A 19647-nucleotide genomic window follows, 5' to 3' on the forward strand; every position below is an offset into this window, starting at 1 on the left:
TACTATGTTTCTAAATATTACATTAAAACAAAACAAAACTTACTACCACCAGGCCACACCAATAATAGATTTTTGAACTAGAATATTTATATGTTAAATATCTTATTCTATTGGTTTTACTAGAAATCATTTAGGCCTAAGAACGTCTCAACTCTAAGATAGAGATCATTTCAACACTGCAGGCTAACTGTTCTGAAATATAAACCAACAGGCTTCTGGAATCCAACTTGTATATGTTAGTTCATCTGTTCTCACTGAAGAGAGTTTTAGAAGTACTTCTATTTTCTTCCCTGTGCAATTAGAAATTTACATACGTTGCAGAAAATATTATGGAAAGTATAAACAATGAGTTACCTTTCACTTTCTTTTTCTTTCTTTAACTACATATCTGGGGTAATAAAAGTATATTAGTAATTCTCAGAAAAATTCTCTTGTCCTGTGCCACATTTCACCTCTTTTTGCAGGCATTAACTAACTCAATTTAAATAGCGTTAAATACTGGAACAAGACAGAAGGTAGGAAGCTGAATTACTGTAACTAAGTAATATTGTAGGAAACTTATTTGGTTTCACTTGGGGGTTCTTTTGGCAGTGTGGTCCAAAAAGTGACCTCAGCCATTTTTAAGAGTGCTTTAAATTTCACATGTAGGTAGGTGGTTGAAAGACAGAAAGAAACCGACCTTTGTGAATTCCTCTATTTTGACAGAACTAGGAAATAAAATTATTAGGTATATAGAAATTAGCATTATTTTCTAATTTTCTGAGTCATTGAATAGAAGGATATTATGTCTGTGTGAACATTTTATTATTTTATTATCATTTATTTACTATCAAAAGGCTGTGAAGTCTTCCTAATTTCTATAAACTATTTTCTTTCCTTATGTAGTCCTCTACTGGGAAGGCTGGGATAAATGAGAATAGGTTGACGTTTTATTCTAAAACATAATAGGAGAATCATAATTAAATTTCACCTTGATCTCATCAACTGTACAAGTTATTGTTGACTACATTAGCTTTAAATGATGCACTTCATTAATATACTAATAAGATTTAGGCATGCTTTATTTGGAAAATAATCTTAATATGCCAGTGAAGACATAAGTCCTGTTTATGATTTATGAACATTGCTTTCCAGTTTATTCTTGTACTCTATTTTAAATTAAGTTGCATCTTCTCTGCTCTAGACTTTTGAAATCATCAAAACATCTTCTAATTTGCCTCCCTGTGTGATGGACTAAATATTTATTACTTTTCAAAATTGATATGTTGAAATCCTAACCCCCAAGGTAATGGTTGTAGGAGGTAGAGCCTTTGGGAGGTGACTGGGTCATGAGGGTAGACCTCATGAATGGATTAGTACTCTTATTAAGAGACTGAAGACAAATAAATAATAGAAATGACAGAAAGCAAATAAACAAAACAGGTAGCTATAAAATCTTCAATATTTGATTCCATCTTGTTTTTCAAGTCTAAATTCATCTTTCTCAGAGGGGGTTCCTTAACATTCTTTATAAAATGCCTCTCTCAGAAGGCAAGGAGTGATGCTTATCACAGAAAAACCTTTTATTTGTTCTAGAAAATTATGTCACAAATTGAAGGTTTAATAGTTATCCGTATTGTTTGTTTGTTTTCTGTTTTCTGTTACTAGAAGGGTCATGTTTGAATAATGTAATGCGTATACATTAATGTACGGCGTATACATTGAAGCTGACTGACACTCTCAAATTTTCTTATTATTTTGAAAAAAAACTTTTATTCAAAAGTTTTGTGGGGTTTTTTTTTCTTGAAACCATCTAAGACATGGTTAAGTTTTGAGTGCCTAACTACTCTAACATATTTCAAATAACAGAAATTTAATATAGGGAACTTATTACAAAGTTTATAGAAAAGATGAGAAACCAGCAAGGAAATTATAATGCAGCCTTTAGATAAGTATGTGCAGGATGTTTCCATTCCTAAAACTAGAAGGACAATGGAAGACAGTCACCAAAGCCAAGATGCTGGGAGAAGAGGGAATTTGGTAGGCATATTTGGTAGGATATGGACCCAAGAAGGCAGAGCCTATCTGGGAGAAGCTGAACCACAGATTAGTTACAGTTAGAGACTCAGCCCAAAATAGAGAGAAAGAGGAAGAAGGCATGTCTCTTTTTTCTGTCCTCAGGTCTTTGACCAGTGCCTTCCATAAACCAAACCTATCCGGAATGGCAGAGAGCAAAGGATCCTCGGAAGTGTAGTTCTCTGGATTATAGAGCAGGTCATGGAAGGGCAGGAGGTATTTAACATTTAATAAGATTATGTAAAATTTGTGCATATAGGGAGATATACTACCACAATCTATAATTTAAAAATCTCTTTTTAAAAAGTCTTACTATTTGTATTGCCTCATAGTCAAGAAAATTGCTTCCTGTAAAAATTCACCTTAGGTATTTTCTTTGCTATATCCTTTATAAAGGATATGTATTCTCAATATAAGACACAATTTTAGACTAGCACAATTATAATCTACAGTATGCTCTGGAACCAAGTTTTCTGTTATTCACCCAAGAGGTAATCCATATGAAACGAATTCTAAAGCAGTATCTCAACCTTTTCAGATATGAGGACACTTTAGAAATAAATATTTTTTCTTATGTAGAAAAATTATAAAATATATAAGACTACAAAGTAATGAAAAAAACCTTTTCATCTGACCATCTATAGATTATTACTCTAAACATTGTAGTATATATTTCCCTCCACTTATTTGTTTTCCCTTTTACATATATACGAACATATATTTATATAGATAGCTATACATAGATGTACACATCTATATATACAAAATTTGGATAATTTTTAAAAATTGCATTCTAGTACACATATTCCTCAATAATTCACTTTCATCATTAATGAATAATAAACACTTTCCTTTATCACTAATTTTTTATTCTGAGAATTGTTTCATAGCATTTCAGTATGAGTGCATGGACTTTATTTTACAAATTTCTATTATTTAATGCTGGGGTGTTTTCCAATATTTATTATTATAAACAACACAGATAAAAAACCTTGAAAATAAAAGATCATGCATATCTATATTTCCATGTTATAAATGTCTAGGTGTGAAATGTTTTAGTAAGACAAAACTTATTATTTTAATTGCCAAAATGCTCTTTACAATTGCAAATTGATATAGCCCAACTAGCAATAAATAAAAATATCTATGATTTTACATCCACACAGTGGATATGAGAATTTATTTTATTCTTTTAAGATTTCTTTTACAAAATAAGAGATTCTTTCTGGCCTGCATCCTTACAATTCCAGATAATATTAGTTGGATTTTGGTGTCAGTTACTTATAAAAAATAGGTACACAAACATGAATTCTCAGCCCCCTTATAAGAGTGATCATGTCACATCAAATCAGAGATTGTAAGAAAAGCACAGAACTGCATGTGAAAGAGTAGTATGTTGATGGAAAGTCTCAGTATGAAAAGTAGGGAGAATGGGTTTTTACTTCTTTGGTTCCTCCACATGTGAAATGAATGCATGCTTAGTCTTGGAATAACTCTAAGACTAAGAGTCTGAAAATATTTTCCAGAGCTGTAGTTGAGAAAATGAGACATTCCCCCTAACTGCTGTGAGTCATCAGTGATATAAGGACACCTCATAAAAACAGTTTTTCCTGGGATTCTGTAACAGGAATTTTTCAGGAGCAAGTAAAAAAAAAAAAGTATTTTACAGGCATAGGCACAGTAGGATCCAGGGTTTAAACAGTACAGGCTCTTTCCTGCTTCTTCTCATTTTTTAAGCTTTATGTCCCTCTGTGTGCTAGCTTCTTTCTCAGTCTCTCTCCTCATCGAGGAAGACAGTCTCCAATATCCCCAAGCCAGGCCTATATCCTTACAATTTGTAATTCAGAAGAAAAAGATATCTTTCAAATTCTGTGTCGAAACTAGAGAAGACTATAATTGGCCCTGCTAGGGTCACCCATGGAAGTGGTAAAAGAAAGTCACTATGACAGTCCACCCCACAAAGACCATTTATACAACAAAAATCAGATAACAGGCTGACTATCAGTTTCCTATTACTATTCTTACTAGCAGACCTCTCTGAAGACTGTTTAGAGTGTAAAAGTATTATTAACCTTAACTGTTGCCCTTTAGTTAGAAAAACCAGTAGGCGCCAAAAGCAAGGCATCAGAAATCAAGATCGAAAGCCAACATTTCTATTCCAAAGACTGTTTATAGAAGCATGTCTAAAAGCAGAGGGCCTTTTATTGGGTGACTAAAGTAGCTGAATGAGCAGCTGATGAACACGTAAAAGAGACGCAGGCACTCTTTTTGAACTGAGGAGGCAACATTTTGTTAGAAAGTGACTGAAGTCTGCTTGCGTTCCATTGAAAGGTTTGGTGGCCTTTCCATTAGTGTTTGCTTTATTGAGTAACAAATGACCATCATCTATGTTTAATAATGCCAGCAGGGATAATGTGTTGTGGAGTCTCTTTAAGCTCAGTGGCTACAAATTACCCTGGATAAAAGTTATCATCAACAATAAGCTAACCTACTGAATATTCACATATTGTATGTAAAAACTATTTTTAAAATTCTAAGATGTTGTATGCTCTGCATTTATTTTTAAGTTCTTAAACTGTTAAAAATGAATCTGTTTATTGTTTTTACTGGTTTCCTTTTGGGAAAACATTCACACAGAATCAGTATAAATTCTCAACTTTATTTGCATGCATGTATTTTTACTTGATAAGCGTTCCCTTTTCTGTTAATGGCAAGAATTGATATAGCCCTTTTTCCTTTGTCTCCTTTTTTTCTCATGTTTCTCCTTAGACTTCGTTGGTAGACTACAAAGAGCCTGAGAAACAACATTAGGTAATAGATGTCAGATTTTTGAAATCAAGTTTTAGCTAATTGTGTAATTTTGGAGCCTCTTTGAGGTTCAGTTTCTTTATTGTAAAATTGGGCAAAATACACCTAACTCATCTGGTGAATGTGAAAATTAATTGTGATAACATGTAACATTTATAATACCTGCTCTGAAAGATAGGAAATAATAATAGCTGTTACTATTTACAAAGGATAATGTTTGAGATAAAGAAAAAATCTTAATTGTATTTCTTCAGTCAAGATAGAATAATTGCAAGGCAATAACACTAGGTGTTGTGTGCTGATATATAACCATTTAATTATATGTCAGGATCTTGAAACATTCATAATGATTGAAAAACATATTGATTATTTATACAAGAAGTATAAATGCAGCAACTCGTTTCCTTAACATCCTTTGTGTTTGGTGCAAGTATTAAAATTTACTTGTCTTAGGTTATTTAAAAATGGAGCTGGCATGTCATTTTCACTATGAGCTAAAACATATTTGAAATCTTAAATTTGCTCTGCCTTTCTTTGGAGTAGAAAACTCTCTTCACCATTATCCCTCACATCATATTTCTTCATTGTCCCTAGCCAAGTTGCTATTAGAAGATACATGTGGAATATGCCCAAACTCTCTTATCTCCAGATAATCTTTTTAAACAGCATGCACTCTAATTGAGTTCAGGTGGCAGCTGTCAATGAGATAAATCTCGAATGAGATTAAGATGAATGACAGCACAGCTTGCCAATATCCCATTGCCCCGAAAGAAATGAGCAATTAATGGTATCAACATTGGTGGTGTGACCAACAAAAAACAATCAACTGCATAAGAAAAGGGAAAAGAATATTTAAATACATGTCATGCATATTTCAGTGACCACAAATTTCTGACTGTTTTTGTACCTTTAATATTCCCATACTCCTGGGATCAACCATGTAGAACCAGAACCGAACAATGCACATTCCGAGACTTGCTGGGAAGTATTTGGAAGTAGTAATTCTGGCAGTGGATCCTTCTTTGGGGCCAGATGAGTTGACATACAGGAAGTGCTGGCCATTACCTTGAAATAGATTAACACGATTATTTTTCATCATAATGATAACATTTTATAGCATGGGGCAGAATGTATTTAAGCCATGTGCAAATATAATTTTCTCCATAAACATACACACATATGATAAAACAAGATTCATTTTTCTTTTGAGTCATATATCAATAATAGGTAATTCTTTTGAACCAAAAGAGGAGTGTCATGTGATTCACAAAATTAACTTGAGGATCGGGCTCATGCATGAAGTGATCAACTATTTGTGTTTACTCTGAAGAGTCATCTCTTTTCTCCAAATGTGTTCAAACTTGTCAGTTTCAAGTAAATAAAATACTTTGTATGCTGTGTATGGAACAGGTACACAGTGGGTCTTGAGGCCTGATTAACACTGAATCTTATTTTTCACTTGCTCTGATACTCACACTGGCCAGAGTAATAGTGAATGGCTATAACTGCAAAAGAAATGTGATCATGGGAGCCATCACATTATTTTTTCTGACCAATATATAACTTCTATTCTGCACAAATTCATTAGTATACAAAATATTTCTGCATCTTAAATATATTTTTGCATTGGTTTTTTTTTTTTTTTCTCTTGACATTATTGTCAAAAATTCATCACATTTACTATTCCCCTTATGGGCTTTGCTGGAGTAGAATATTATGTATATATATATTTTTTTCTTAAGTTATTTATTTATAGTTTCAAATAGAGATTATTACAATTTTTTCTAATTAAAAGTATTTTTTGTTTTCTGTGACATTGCAGTATTATTACTCAGATGTATGTTTTAAAATCATTACCTCTAAGTTATTAGTACAAGAAGCTTATTTTTTGAAGTTTTTCTTTTTAAAAGCTTGCTGTCATGTAAATTGAGTACTCTCCAAATAATCAATATATGTATTAGTTACCTTTATTCTCTAACAATTTAATTCTTCAGTGCAAGGAATACTTATGTTTTCTTCCCCAGAATACAGTTGAAAATGGAGGTGGCCAGGGTATATTGCAAAGGAGAGTTAGATGATTATTTCACACCAACTAATGAACTGACTTTTTGCCTTTTTATGTGTTTTAAGGACATTATTTCAACAGATGGATTGTGTGGTAAGACAATCTGTTATAGTCTGCATAGAGTTCAAATAAAGATGAAATGATAAAGTATTGTTGGATTTTGCATCCATTAAAAAATTTTGTGATGCATTTGTTATAATTAATGAGACAATATTGAAGCAGTATTATTAATTAAATAATTTGTTGGCTATTCTGGGTCTTTTGTCTTTCCATATAAACTTTAGAATCAGTTTGCAAATATCTACAAAATAATTTGCTCGTATTGGAATTGCATTGAGTTTATACATCAAGTTGAAAAGAACTTTAAAATATTGAGTCTTCCTATCCATGTACATAGACTAGCTGTGCATTTATCTAGATTTTCTTTTATTTTGTCATCAAAGTTTCAGTTTTCCTTATGTAGATCTTGTACTTATTTACTTAGATTTCTATCTAAGTATCTCTCTCTCTCTCTCTCTCTCTCTCTCTCTCTCTATTCTTGTTTCTCTTACTGATTAGTTAGAACTATTAGAACTTTCAGGACAATGTTGAATAGAAGTATTAAGAGCAGACAGATATCTTTGCCTTATTCCTTATCTTACCAAGGAAATTTTTAGTTTGTCACCATTAAGAATGATGTTAGCTGTTAGTTTTCTTTAGATGCTTTTTATCAGGTTGAGGAAGTGCACCTCAATTCCTACTTTATTGAGGGATTTTATTATGAATGGGTATTGGCTTTGACAAATGATTTTTTTTCATTTATTAATATGGCAATGTGATTTTTCTTCTTTAGTCTGTTAATATGATTAATTGTATTGATATTAGCATATTTGAAGCAGCCTTGCATACTCGGAATAAATTCCACTTGGTCATGGTTCATAGATTTTTAGTGCTGAATTAGATTTGCTATCAATTGTTGAGGACTTTTGCATCCAAGTTCATGACAAATATTGGTCTGTAGTTTTCCTTTCTTGTAATGTCTTTTTTACTATTTGGTCTTAGGGTAATATTTGGCTCATAAAATAAGTTCAGAAATGTTTCCCCTGCTTATATTTTCTGAAATAGATTATAGAGAATTGTTATGGTTTATTTTTTAAACATTTGGGAAAAGTTCACAGTGAACCATATGGGCCTGGGGCTTTCTGTTATTGAAAATCATTATTATTTATTTGATTTTTAAAATTAACATAGGCTTATACATATTGTCTATTTAGCTGTGTGTGATTTGGTAGATTGTATTTGAAGGAATTGGTCCATTTCATTCTGGATATCAAATTTGTGGGCATAAAGTTGTTTAAACTGTTCCTTTACTATCCTTTTAGTACCCATGAATCAGTAATGATGGCCTTCCTTTTCTTCCTGACATTAGTAATTCATATCTTCTTTTTCTTTTTTTCTTTTTTTTTTTTAGTGATCCTGGTTAGAAGATTTTCAATTTTATCAGTCTTTACAAAGAAACAGCTTTTGGTTTCATGGATTTTTCTCTATTGATTTTGTAATTCAATTTCATTAACATCTGCTCTAATATTAATTATTTCTTTTATTCTGCTTACCTTGAATTTAACTGCTTTTCATTTTGTAGTATCCTGAGCTTGGAAGCTTAGATATTTCTTCTCTTCAAATATACGCATTCAGTGTTAAAATTTCCCTGTGAACACTGCTTTAGCAGAAACCTATCCGTTATATTGTTATATGTCCTTTTTAATTGAGTTCAAGTACTTTTTAAATGTTGAGACTTCTTTTCCAAGCCATATGTTATTTAGGAGTCTGTTGTTTAATCGCCAATTATTTGAGAGTTTTCACCTACCTTTCTGTTGCTGATTTCTAACTTAATTACATTGTTGTCTAAAAGCATGCTTTGTATGATTTCTATTCCTTTAAATTCATTAAGGTGTGTTTTATGGCCCATATGTGGTATATCTTGATGATTGGTATATGTGAGCTTGAGAAAGATGTGTATTCTACTGTTGTTATATGAAGTCGTCTATAGATGGCCATTAGATTTAATTGACTTGTTGCAGGCTGAAAAGAAGTCATTTTGGTTATATTAAAACAGTCATTTAGAAAAGACTTAGAAACTTATATTAAGCTGACATGGGCTAAACATAAAATCTGTTTAAATTGAAAAGTGATTATTTTTCCTTGCCCTCCCTTCACTGCCCTTGGATTTAGTAACTGTTGTTGGTACTGAAGGGAACTCAACCATCTTCACTGAGTCCCCCAATAAGCAGGAGATACATACACAAAACCACATTCCTGGAAAAACCTCTGCCAGACCTACATAAGAAACGGGCTCTGCTGAAACTCTCTGAATGTACAAACCCAGAAATGTGTCAATTCCCTTGGTCTCTAAATAACAACTGCTTTCTTTCAAGTCTTTGTATTAATTTTATGTATAATGTTTAACTAAACCTTGTGAAGCAGAATTCCTGGAATAAGCAAAAAACAACAGCAACAACATCAACAACCTGTAACCAATTGGAAAATATGCCGCCCCAAATTGTTCAAGGTAATTGCAAATTAGGAGAATGGCAGGATTGATGTAATCTATGCACTAGTTTATGACAGTAACTGGGGTCTAAGCAATAATTAAGAAAAAACTGAGCAACGGTCATATGGCATGTAGTCATTATTAATTAACAGTGGGAAAATGATAAGAAACTGTATGTTTTATTATAAATACTGGATGGAAACTCTGCTTAAATGAACATGATTTTAGTGGATACACAGCCTATTCCTTGATTCCGAGGTATCAGAATAAAACTCCTTACTTCTCCCAGCTCTCTGTCTCTTGATTTGATTGATTGCAAGGGAAGCAGCCAATTGTTGGTTCAGACCATAACAGTTTGATTCTGAAAGAAAGTTCAATGATGTCTTCCCTGATTTTCTGCCTACTGAATCTGTCCTTTATTGATGGCCTTGATCTCTAGCTATAACAGTGGATTCATCTATCTATCCTTGATGTTCTATCAGGTCTTGCTTCCCATATTTTGATATTCTGATGTTAGGCACTTACACCTTAAGGACTGCTTTGTCCTCTTGGAATAATAATCTCTTTATAATTTGTAGTGTCTTTCTTTATCCCTGACAATTTTCTTTGTTTCAAAGTCTTTTTTTCCCACTTTTTTTGATTAATGTTAGTATGGTATATCTTTCTCCCTTCCTTTATTTTTAATCTATCCATGTATTTACATTAAAAGTAGGTTTCTTACTGACAATATATAGTTGAATCTTTTTTTTCTTCTGCCAATTAGACTTGTTTTACCAATACCAATTAAAAGACTGCCCCTTAAGAATAAGTCACCCTGACATAGTTATCTCTTAAGCTTGTCCACATTTATTCTGCAGCAATTTGTCAATTACAGTATAGGGTCAGAGGCTTTTGTTCAGTAGCTTCTACTTCAGTAAGTTGTGATTCTCTGTACCTGCCTGTCTGTCTCTCCAGTTTTAGGGGTAATGGTTTTCCCTGTGACCTCAGTTCTCTAATGGATCTAAGAATTGTTGACTTTCAGTCTGTTCGGTATGGGAAGGATATCTTCCAAGTTCCTTACATGCCTGACTGGAAGCTGGATATGACTTTCATCTATTTAAAATATTCTCCCTACTGAAAATATCTCTTTTCACTTAGAACACTATAAAGGCTGTCAAAATAAAAATATCTCAATCAAGAAAAATAACCAAGAAACATGATGAGAATTATTGCAGCAAAACTTTTCTCAATTAAAAAAAAAAGTAGGAGTGGAAACAACTTGAAAAGTCTCCCTGCAGGATCAGTAAGTTGCAGGGAAATTTTTTCTCCTCATTTTCTTCTGAATTATATTTATATGTATTACCAAATATTAGGTTAGAATATCACTTGTTTGTTTTCTTATTTGTAAAGTAACTATGCAGGTGGCACACACCGCCGATATACCTAGACCCCATCTGCCAAATCTACTAAGAACAGTGGTTTATCATTAAACATGTATTTTCTTTAAATGCCTGCTATCTTTAATTAAATAAGAACATCTGGATTTCTCCTCACCCTCTTGTCTTTTACATACTTGAGAAGTTCTAATGCATTTGGACTGCACTTTATCAGACAAATTTTAAAACATTATCATGAATAAGAAAAAATATATAATTCAATGAATTATAATATATTTTCTGATAGTTAAGGATTAATTGAAAGTGTGGAATATATTTAATACTTCACATTCTATATTAGATTTGAAGAAATAGGCTTCCACTAGTCCCAAATAACTAATTAATTAACTCACATGTTTGTATAACACTTTTATATTTCATAGCTCTGCTTTGAAATAGTAAAACATGCATAAATGAGAACAAATGTACTTTATATCAGAAGCAGATTCTATTAAACTCAGACTTTATTTTATTCACAAATATTTTATTTTTTAAAATTTAATTTGATTTTATTTTAGAGTTGTGGGGTACAAGTCAGGATTGTGTACATAAGAGGTTTAGGTACAGGTGAAATTTTGGGCCTCCCATAAGACTTCACTTCGTGTGGATTAGGATCAAGCACTTTTATTGATGTTATATGCACCTCCCTCCCCTGACTGTATCCTGCTACTGTCAGTCTCTTTTTTCTAGTATTATGATTGGTCAGTGTCCACTTATGAGTGAGAACATGTGGTACTCAGTTCTTTGTTTCTGTGCTAGATCACTGAGTATGATAGACTCTAAATCCAGACTTTAAATATTTCTCATTGTGTGTGGTAGTGCTAACCTGACATTGAACATCAAATACCTAGAGCAGCAAGAAAAGTGGTCATGGGGTTACTAACACAAATGTAATCAATTTTGCAAAGTTAAAAATTCAATTCTGATATAAAATCTTGTATTTCAGTAAATTTATTTCTCTAGTTGCATACATTAGAACTTCACTGATTCAATTATTTATTTCAAATAATTTTAATCCAGTATTTAATTTTAAAAGAATAGCATTAAGTTTGTATTATAACCTGAATTAAGACTAGTCAAGTGCTCTGCTCTTTATCATCACATACAGGTTCCTAAAGTAACTCACATCTCAGCATCCTTAGAATCTCAGTAATTTTTTTTTTTATGGTAGCTCAGGCAAAAGCAATATCTCAATGTTCTTCATTAAGTACTTAAGTCAAATCACTTAGTAGTCAAAATACTTTAACAACATTTCAGTCACTTGAAAAACTAATGTATACTAATGGAAAAAATAGCATTTTTTATTTTTTAATTCTTAACTAGCCATAATTAATTTCTAATGGAAAGTGTGTATGTTGGGCACTACATAAATTCTTAAGCCTTGGATTTAGACTACACATTACCTCTTTCTTTTCCAACTTCACATTTATTTTCCCCACCGTGTACTTTTATCATAGAATCTCTGAAAAGTAGCTTACAACAATATGACATCATAGAAAAGAATGTTGTACAATCTAATGTTTGCATTTTAGGGCTATATCATGAAACACAATGTAAAAAACGAATAATTCACTGGAAATTATTATCCAGCATTTTGCTGCAGCATATTTATTTCAATGCAGGACAAACAACATCATAAAGGCTCAACATCAAAGTCAGCAATTCCAGTTATTAGTTAGGGGACTCTGGGCTGGGTTTTCAAAGTATAATCCACCTGATATCTTCTAAAATTTGCATACTCAGTTTTGGTCTTACAAAACCCTGTAGTCTAACTCAAAAATCAGAAAGTTGATTCCTGGTTGAAGTATTAATGTATGTCAATGTGAAACTGTATTCAGTTTAAAATTTAAGAATGTAAAAGTTTGCCTGAAAATTGTAAATTTGGTCTTTGATGATTTTTAATTCTGAAACTAGCATATCTAAATTTGACTTTGTAAGAGGCACAGAATTCTTGTGATGACATATGTTTATTTTGAGAACCATATAGGTGAAAAGTTGCTTAGCCTCCTGAAATTATTAATAGACATAAATGAATTATCCAGAAACTATGTACTGTATCTCAAAGTTATAAGATGTTTCATTGACTTATACAATTTTCAGTAAGAAGCTCATTCTTTATCTAGCAAGCTCAGACTATACCTACTTTCAAACATTTTTAAACTCTCAGTTGCTTCATTCAGAACTACCTATTTATATCTAGCAAAATCCTTGGGGAAGGTCAATGCTGGCTCCCACACAAAGTTCAGAATTTGTTAAAGCGGATAATAAAGCTTAAAATCTCAATTGCCACAATATATTTAGAAGTTAATGGTAAATCATTAAGCCAATTCACTTTATTTATTTATATATGATGCTGTGAAATGATCCACAGCATTCATAAGACAGGTATTTATAGAAGCAGAATTTTTGGTTTATTTGCTTGACATTGGATTGTTTTATAGGTTAGATTTGCCATTTAAAAAGCTGCTTAATTTTTGTATATTAGATAAGAATGTACTCAATTAACTTTTTAAAATCTATCATACTTTAATTAATGACTACAAAATATAGTACTTTGGAACATTTCATTCATTAAATATATCTGAATTTTACCTCTCCCAACCATTCTCTGAGACCAAATATTTTTCCACTTGTACAATTTTTTAAAATTACAAATTCTTTAAGTTCTTAGGATAAAGATTTTATATTCTATATCTTAATAAGTTAAAATCAATTTTTACTTTAACAATTCTTTAAGGAATTGTACACATTTTTGAAAACTGGGGCCACAAATAGTATAAATTTGGCATCAAAATGCACTTTCCTCAAATTATGATGATTTTCTGATATCAGAGTGACAGAAACATATTAGCCACATTCGGAATCTATCCCCATGCTTCACAGATATTCCTTTTCTCATTGGTGCCAGCAAAGAGTAAAGATTCTAATTTGTCTTTTGGATGTGATTAGCTACAATCTTGAGATTTTGAAAATGTTTCATTGAGTAAATTGTTCTATAAGGTAATCAACTTGACATTCTTTTTAAGAACAGTTAATACTTTTAAAAGAAAGCTATATTTTTACAGCTCCATTGCCCTAAGAAGAATCATACTTACTTGAACTAGGGTCAAATCATGAAAGATAATTTCCCACTTCAAATGATTTGAATTCACTCCCTGCTTTAAATTGGAGGCAATTTTAGCCTTTTCTATTTCCTGTCCATAAAATAAAGCTGCCTAATTTCTCTAAAATGCTATACAATATGCCTTTCTTTCAAAGCAGCAAAAGCTTCCTTCTTCATAGTCAGACGTACTCAGGCTTTCTCCACATCCTCTATAATTTCTGCCTGTCCCTCACTCTAAATAGAAGGGTACGTAATGACTATCAGTTGAAATGCCCTCAATCTTTTTTTGTGCTTTCATTCCCCCCCTTCCCCCAGATTTCCAAGGCGATAGCTATGTGTGCCTGCAGTTTTTAAAGGCTGTGAAATGTAAACATATTCAGTGAGAGAACAAAAGTTTCCCCAAAGTTGTAAAACTAGAAACCACAGATACAGTGTCTCTGAAGTAGAATGAAATTTTCTGGTGGTATTTGATTTAAATGTCTGTCATGATGTTGCTTTGATTTGATTTGCTTTTTGAAAAGTGATACAATGACTAGATTATGATATTTCTTTATTTGCAATCATTTATTATTTAGATCCTATTCTCCCTTGAGACTATTTATTAATTGTTTAAATTTAAAAAAACACTCTTCACGGAATGTCTTATTGTATTACTATTAACTGTTATCAAAACTGATACTATAAATGTTTTCCCTCAGTCTGCATTAATCTAATAGGAAAGTGAAGGTTCTGGTTGTGACATGCCAACTCAAGGTAGATTCATCTTATTTTAAAAGCTCTTAATACACTCATCAGCAAGGAGACCTCAATCAAACAAAGATGATATGTAAATGGAATTGGTTGGCACTTTTTATAACTCTAGATAGAGATAAGGGATTCTAAATCTCTTAATCTTAATACTAAAAAAAAAAACCCCTAAAGAATCTCTTTATGAGTCATTTATTTGTTAAGAAGCTTTTGGAAACATGCATTGACTTAATAATATTTTTGTAACTTGAATTTTATTTACCAAATTGAGACTACAAAGAAAAATTGTTTCATAGTCATGCAGGAAGGAAAATAAATGATAAATTCTTGTATTTAGATAAATGATAAGTGGCAACAATTATAAAATAGCTTTGACTTCATTTAGATTTCAGATCTATTTAACCTAAAGGAGTGTAGAAAGCAAATAAGAACAGAAGAATACTTCTTTTCATTGAAGCTGAAAAAAGATATTATGAAATTATTTTAATGAATACATAATGAGCAGAAAATGTAGGCAGGATCGTTCACTGGTTAAGTCTACAGGCACTGGCTTTGATTTGAATCCAATCTCTACCTCTTATTAGGTGTGTGACCTTGGGGAACCTATTTAAATTCTCTAGAACTCAGAAGCAATAAGAGATAATTATAGTAGGCACGTTAGCCTCATGGGGTTGTGGTAAAAATTAAATGATATGCTACACATCCAATTCTTAGAACACAGTTGCAAATTAGTGTTACTCTCCTGCAAAATTTATAGAATAGATATAAAGATGATTCTACCAGTGGAAATAAGACAATTAACTGCAGGTTACTGATTGAATAACTACCATAGAGAAGGTACCTTGTCTTCTATATAGATGTAGATAGATGGACAAGATATGGCTGGCAAAATATAAAACAAACCCAAAATAATCTTGTAATGCACGTTAACATATACTATTTCGAAAACAAGCTTTGGGTCTGACTACCTGGATTCAAATCCAAACTCTAATTCTTATGACCTTTGTAACTTTGGGGAAATCTATAAATTCCTACTTATCTCATATTCATCATCTATCAAATGGAAATAATCCATTGGGTTTATTTGGGTTATTGTGAGCATTATTTAATACCAAATACTGAGGCAGACTGTAAATACTATGAAGCTCAATAAATAAAAGATGACTTAAATTTGATGGAAGAGTAAAGACGTTATAAATGGTTTACAATAACAGAGGACTACAAGTGAAAGACCATCTTGCAACCCTTATTTAAGAAGAAGCCTCTAGGGAACCCATATAGAACAAGGAACACAGAATCAAGAATGCCAGACGAAATTTTACCTGTGGACACCTACAGCTTTAGCAAACAGTAAACATATAGCTAGCCAGATAAACATAAAACCTCATGGCCTTTTAAGTTAGTTCCCTTTACCTTGTACATAGTGTCTGCTATTAACAAAAAAATTACATGTTATGCTAAAACAATGATACAACCAAATGTTGATATGTATAACATCCAAAGCACATTTGAGGTACAAGAACACAGAGTTTGTAGATGAATAAAATAAGAATTAAAATTAGAAATGTAACTTAGGGAAGAATGCAGAAAGTGCTTGATTATGCCTTTGATTATTTGAAGGACCTGGAGTCACCAATTAGAAATATTAATCCTGCATCAATGTGGAGAGAGGCCTGGTGTGAAAGAATATTTGCATTGTAGATGAGCTTCCTTGACATCTGCAGAAGCCCATAAGTGAGTTTGGATGACAGAAGTAGAAATGCACATAAATGAAAACATATAATCAGTTAAGAATAAAGAGCTGACAGAATCTGAGATGGAAAGAGAAGTAGCAGTATTAACAGTGATGATGACAATAACAGAACTACTAGGGTCAAAAGAAGGAGAGTCTTTCTGTAAGAGGGGTAAGTTTAAGTTTGAATATGTGGCTTGGAGATACTGACAATTACTCAGCTGGTAATTGAAAGCGGCAGACTCAAATGTGAAAATAAGGACTTGATACATGCAGAAATTAGCACATTTTAAGCACTGAAAGAATAAAAACTCTGAGCAAATAAGAAGTGTAGGAAGAAATGTAAAAAGGTCAAAGTCAGAATACCATGTGCAAGACTCACATTTAGGCTTTGTAAGTCTGAAGAAAAAGCATCAAAGACAAATATGATATGGGGGGAGTGAATCACAGACCACTGTAGTAAAAATACAAATGAAAACTCCATGAAAGTGCAGATTGATGAGTGTACCAAATAAATAAATTAGCAAGAATCAGGTTGTTGCAATTATAAATCCACTGAAGTCCTTTAGGAGGGCTAGAATATATTCATGAGGACAGAAATTATATTTTGTAAACAATTACCTCTCTCCATTGTCTAGACCAGTGACCAAGAGTGAGTGACAATAATAATTACTATTAGTTGATAATAATTATTTGTTGAAGAAATGATATTTTAGGAGAATACAGTGAAAGTAGCTCAACTTCCACATAGAACTACTGGTTACAGGGTTGTTGTTTTTTAAATGAAAATAGAAATTGACTCTCTTGGTCTTAATGCTTAAAACTTACATTTGGGTTATTCGAGTGCCTTCCTCAGGAAACTGACCCTCAGGTCTATAGTATGAAGGAACTGAAACTCACTAGATCACTACATTCAGGTGAGAGGCCAGACCCTTCCCTGATTCCTGTTTACCAAATCCTCTTCCCTTCCCTTCCCTAACTCCTGTTTTCTATTTTCTTTCCCTGTTGTATAAATCCCTGACTTCAGTGGAACAGGAAGGCATATTTGAGTTGCAATCTCCTATTTTCCTTGACTGATTCTTCTCCCTCCCTGGCAATACTCCTTGTAGCAACTATAGGTTTTCTGTAAGCAACAGGACCTTGACTGAATCCCTGGCATTTCAGTAACAATAGATTGTAGGGAACCAGGGAAAGTGTGGTTAGTGAGGGAGGGAATACAGACAGACATGCATGGGAGATGACTATTTAATACTCAAAAAAAAAACCCCCAAAACATTATAAAATAAAGTAGGCTAAGTTTAAATATTTCATTTTGTCGTTTGTTTTTTTTTTTTTTTTTTTGTCAAGCATAATTGTGATGCTTGAAGGTGAAAAGTACAATGCAATTATAGATTGGCATTTAAGGGCACTTAAAAAGGGGAGTTAAATTAAAGAAGTCGAGATTTTGGAGAGATATAAATGGGTAAGTTTAAGGGCTTATTATCTTACTGAAAAATAAACTGTTAAATGAATATGTATTTAGTAAATTTTTTAGAGAAACTATGATGTCTGGATACTGGTAAAATGGTAAGCAATTAACCTGAAAACTTTTTAGATTATTCACACAGGGTTTAAGCTTGTCTTTCAGGATTCTCAAATAATTGATTAATTCACAAGTTTTTCACTCAGTATCATTTCTCACAAACAATATCTTTTGGCCTTTAAACACACACACACACAAGGAAGCAATCATCATTTGGGTCCTACTTGAAACAGCTCTTAGGTATTCTTGAAAATATTATAAATTGACATAGGCAAATAAAGCAAAATAAAGTGAAGAAAAAGAAAAATTAGGATTGTGTTTCTCCCCAGAGTTTAACTAATTTCATACAAATTGGTTGAGTATCTGACTCAGATGGTATATGTGATGATTAGAAATGGTTAATGGATTGAGATTAGCATTCCTTCTTGGCAGCAAAATAAAAACTGTTGTTCGTCTGATCATGTGAATATTTGAAATAGCATAGCATAGTTATAAATAAGTTGGGCTTTTTCTTATTGTCCAAACATCACTAAAGTAAAGTCAATCTTCTGTCTCAGGGAAAAGTAAGGGAAACAGGAATGACCCTGGTTTAAACACAATCATTTCACAAAGACAAACATTTATATTCTGATTTTGGTTAACAAGCAAAAAATGGCTACCGTTTATTGCCTTTTTTGCAGAAAAGTTTTGAGAAAACTAAATATACAAAACTGAGGTTTATCACCTAACAAAGTCTCCTAGCTTTCTTTCTTGGTGTTGTGTATTTGGACTGGTGTACTTTTATTTCTATAAAGTAAGGAGAAAGAAAGAAAGAAAGAAAGAAAGAAAGAAAGAAAGAAAGAAAGAAAGAAAGAAGGAAGGAAGGAAGGAAGGAAGGAAGGAAGGAAGGAAGGAAGGAAGGAAGGAAGGAAAGAAAGAAAGAGAAAGAAAGAGAAAGTGGGAGTTATACTAAACTGTGGCAACAGAATAGCAACTAAAGTAAATAAGAAGGATAATAAGACATATTTGTTTATTTTGAGCCATTTGGTATAGACATAACGACAGTGAAATCGATATACATTGCACCATTTTATTTTCTAGAAGACAAATTATCAATTACTGACCATTTTATGCCATCAGATTTATACACTTCAGGAAGTTTTGAGAAATTTTAAACTGTAGAGAATGATGGTTACAAATACAAACTTTTGCTTCAGGAACACCTAGGTCCCATTGCAGGGTTCACCAAGTGATTTCTGTGTTTCTGGGAGAAAGTAATTAGGCCTCTCTGTGAATTAACTTCTCATCAACGTTATTGTGAGGATTAAATGAGAAAGTCTGTTCAGAATCAGGTGCCAATGCCCATTTGTATACCTAATCCTGAATTGTACCCCACATCTTTCAAAAAAAACACACATTAAAAAAATAGAGTCAGGTACATGGTGATTGGCATAAAAAAGACACATCAGTTCTTGACAAGATAAGGTCTATTTAGATATATCAATTATCTGTTTTTAGTTGTATGTCATTCCTTAAAAAAGAAACAAACAATAAGAACCCTAAAAATCCTCTTCATATGTTCTGTATAAAATTAGACCGTTTGGTAATCTTCATTCCAAACAAAAGCATTTACACAATAATTGAATTGATATAGTATTTTAAAATATCAGCACCAAATTATTTTAAAAGAT

General features: G+C 32.2%; 1 protein-coding gene across 1 annotated transcript in view; it reads right to left on the reverse strand.

Moving 5' to 3' along the window:
* The window catches only part of MALRD1 (MAM and LDL receptor class A domain containing 1), a gene marked incomplete at both ends in the record, with an annotated part of 488577 nt that overhangs the window by 133452 nt on the left and 335478 nt on the right, over nucleotides 1-19647 (reverse strand). The window contains one exon of the mRNA XM_008054043.1: nucleotides 5771-5928. Within this exon, the coding sequence (XP_008052234.1) occupies nucleotides 5771-5928 (158 nt within the window). The remainder of the gene's footprint in view (nucleotides 1-5770; nucleotides 5929-19647) is intronic.

The sequence above is a fragment of the Carlito syrichta genome, unplaced genomic scaffold (assembly GCF_000164805.1).
Source record: "Carlito syrichta isolate Samal-C Ts95f unplaced genomic scaffold, Tarsius_syrichta-2.0.1 Scaffold288977, whole genome shotgun sequence".
Taxonomy (NCBI): domain Eukaryota; kingdom Metazoa; phylum Chordata; class Mammalia; order Primates; family Tarsiidae; genus Carlito; species Carlito syrichta.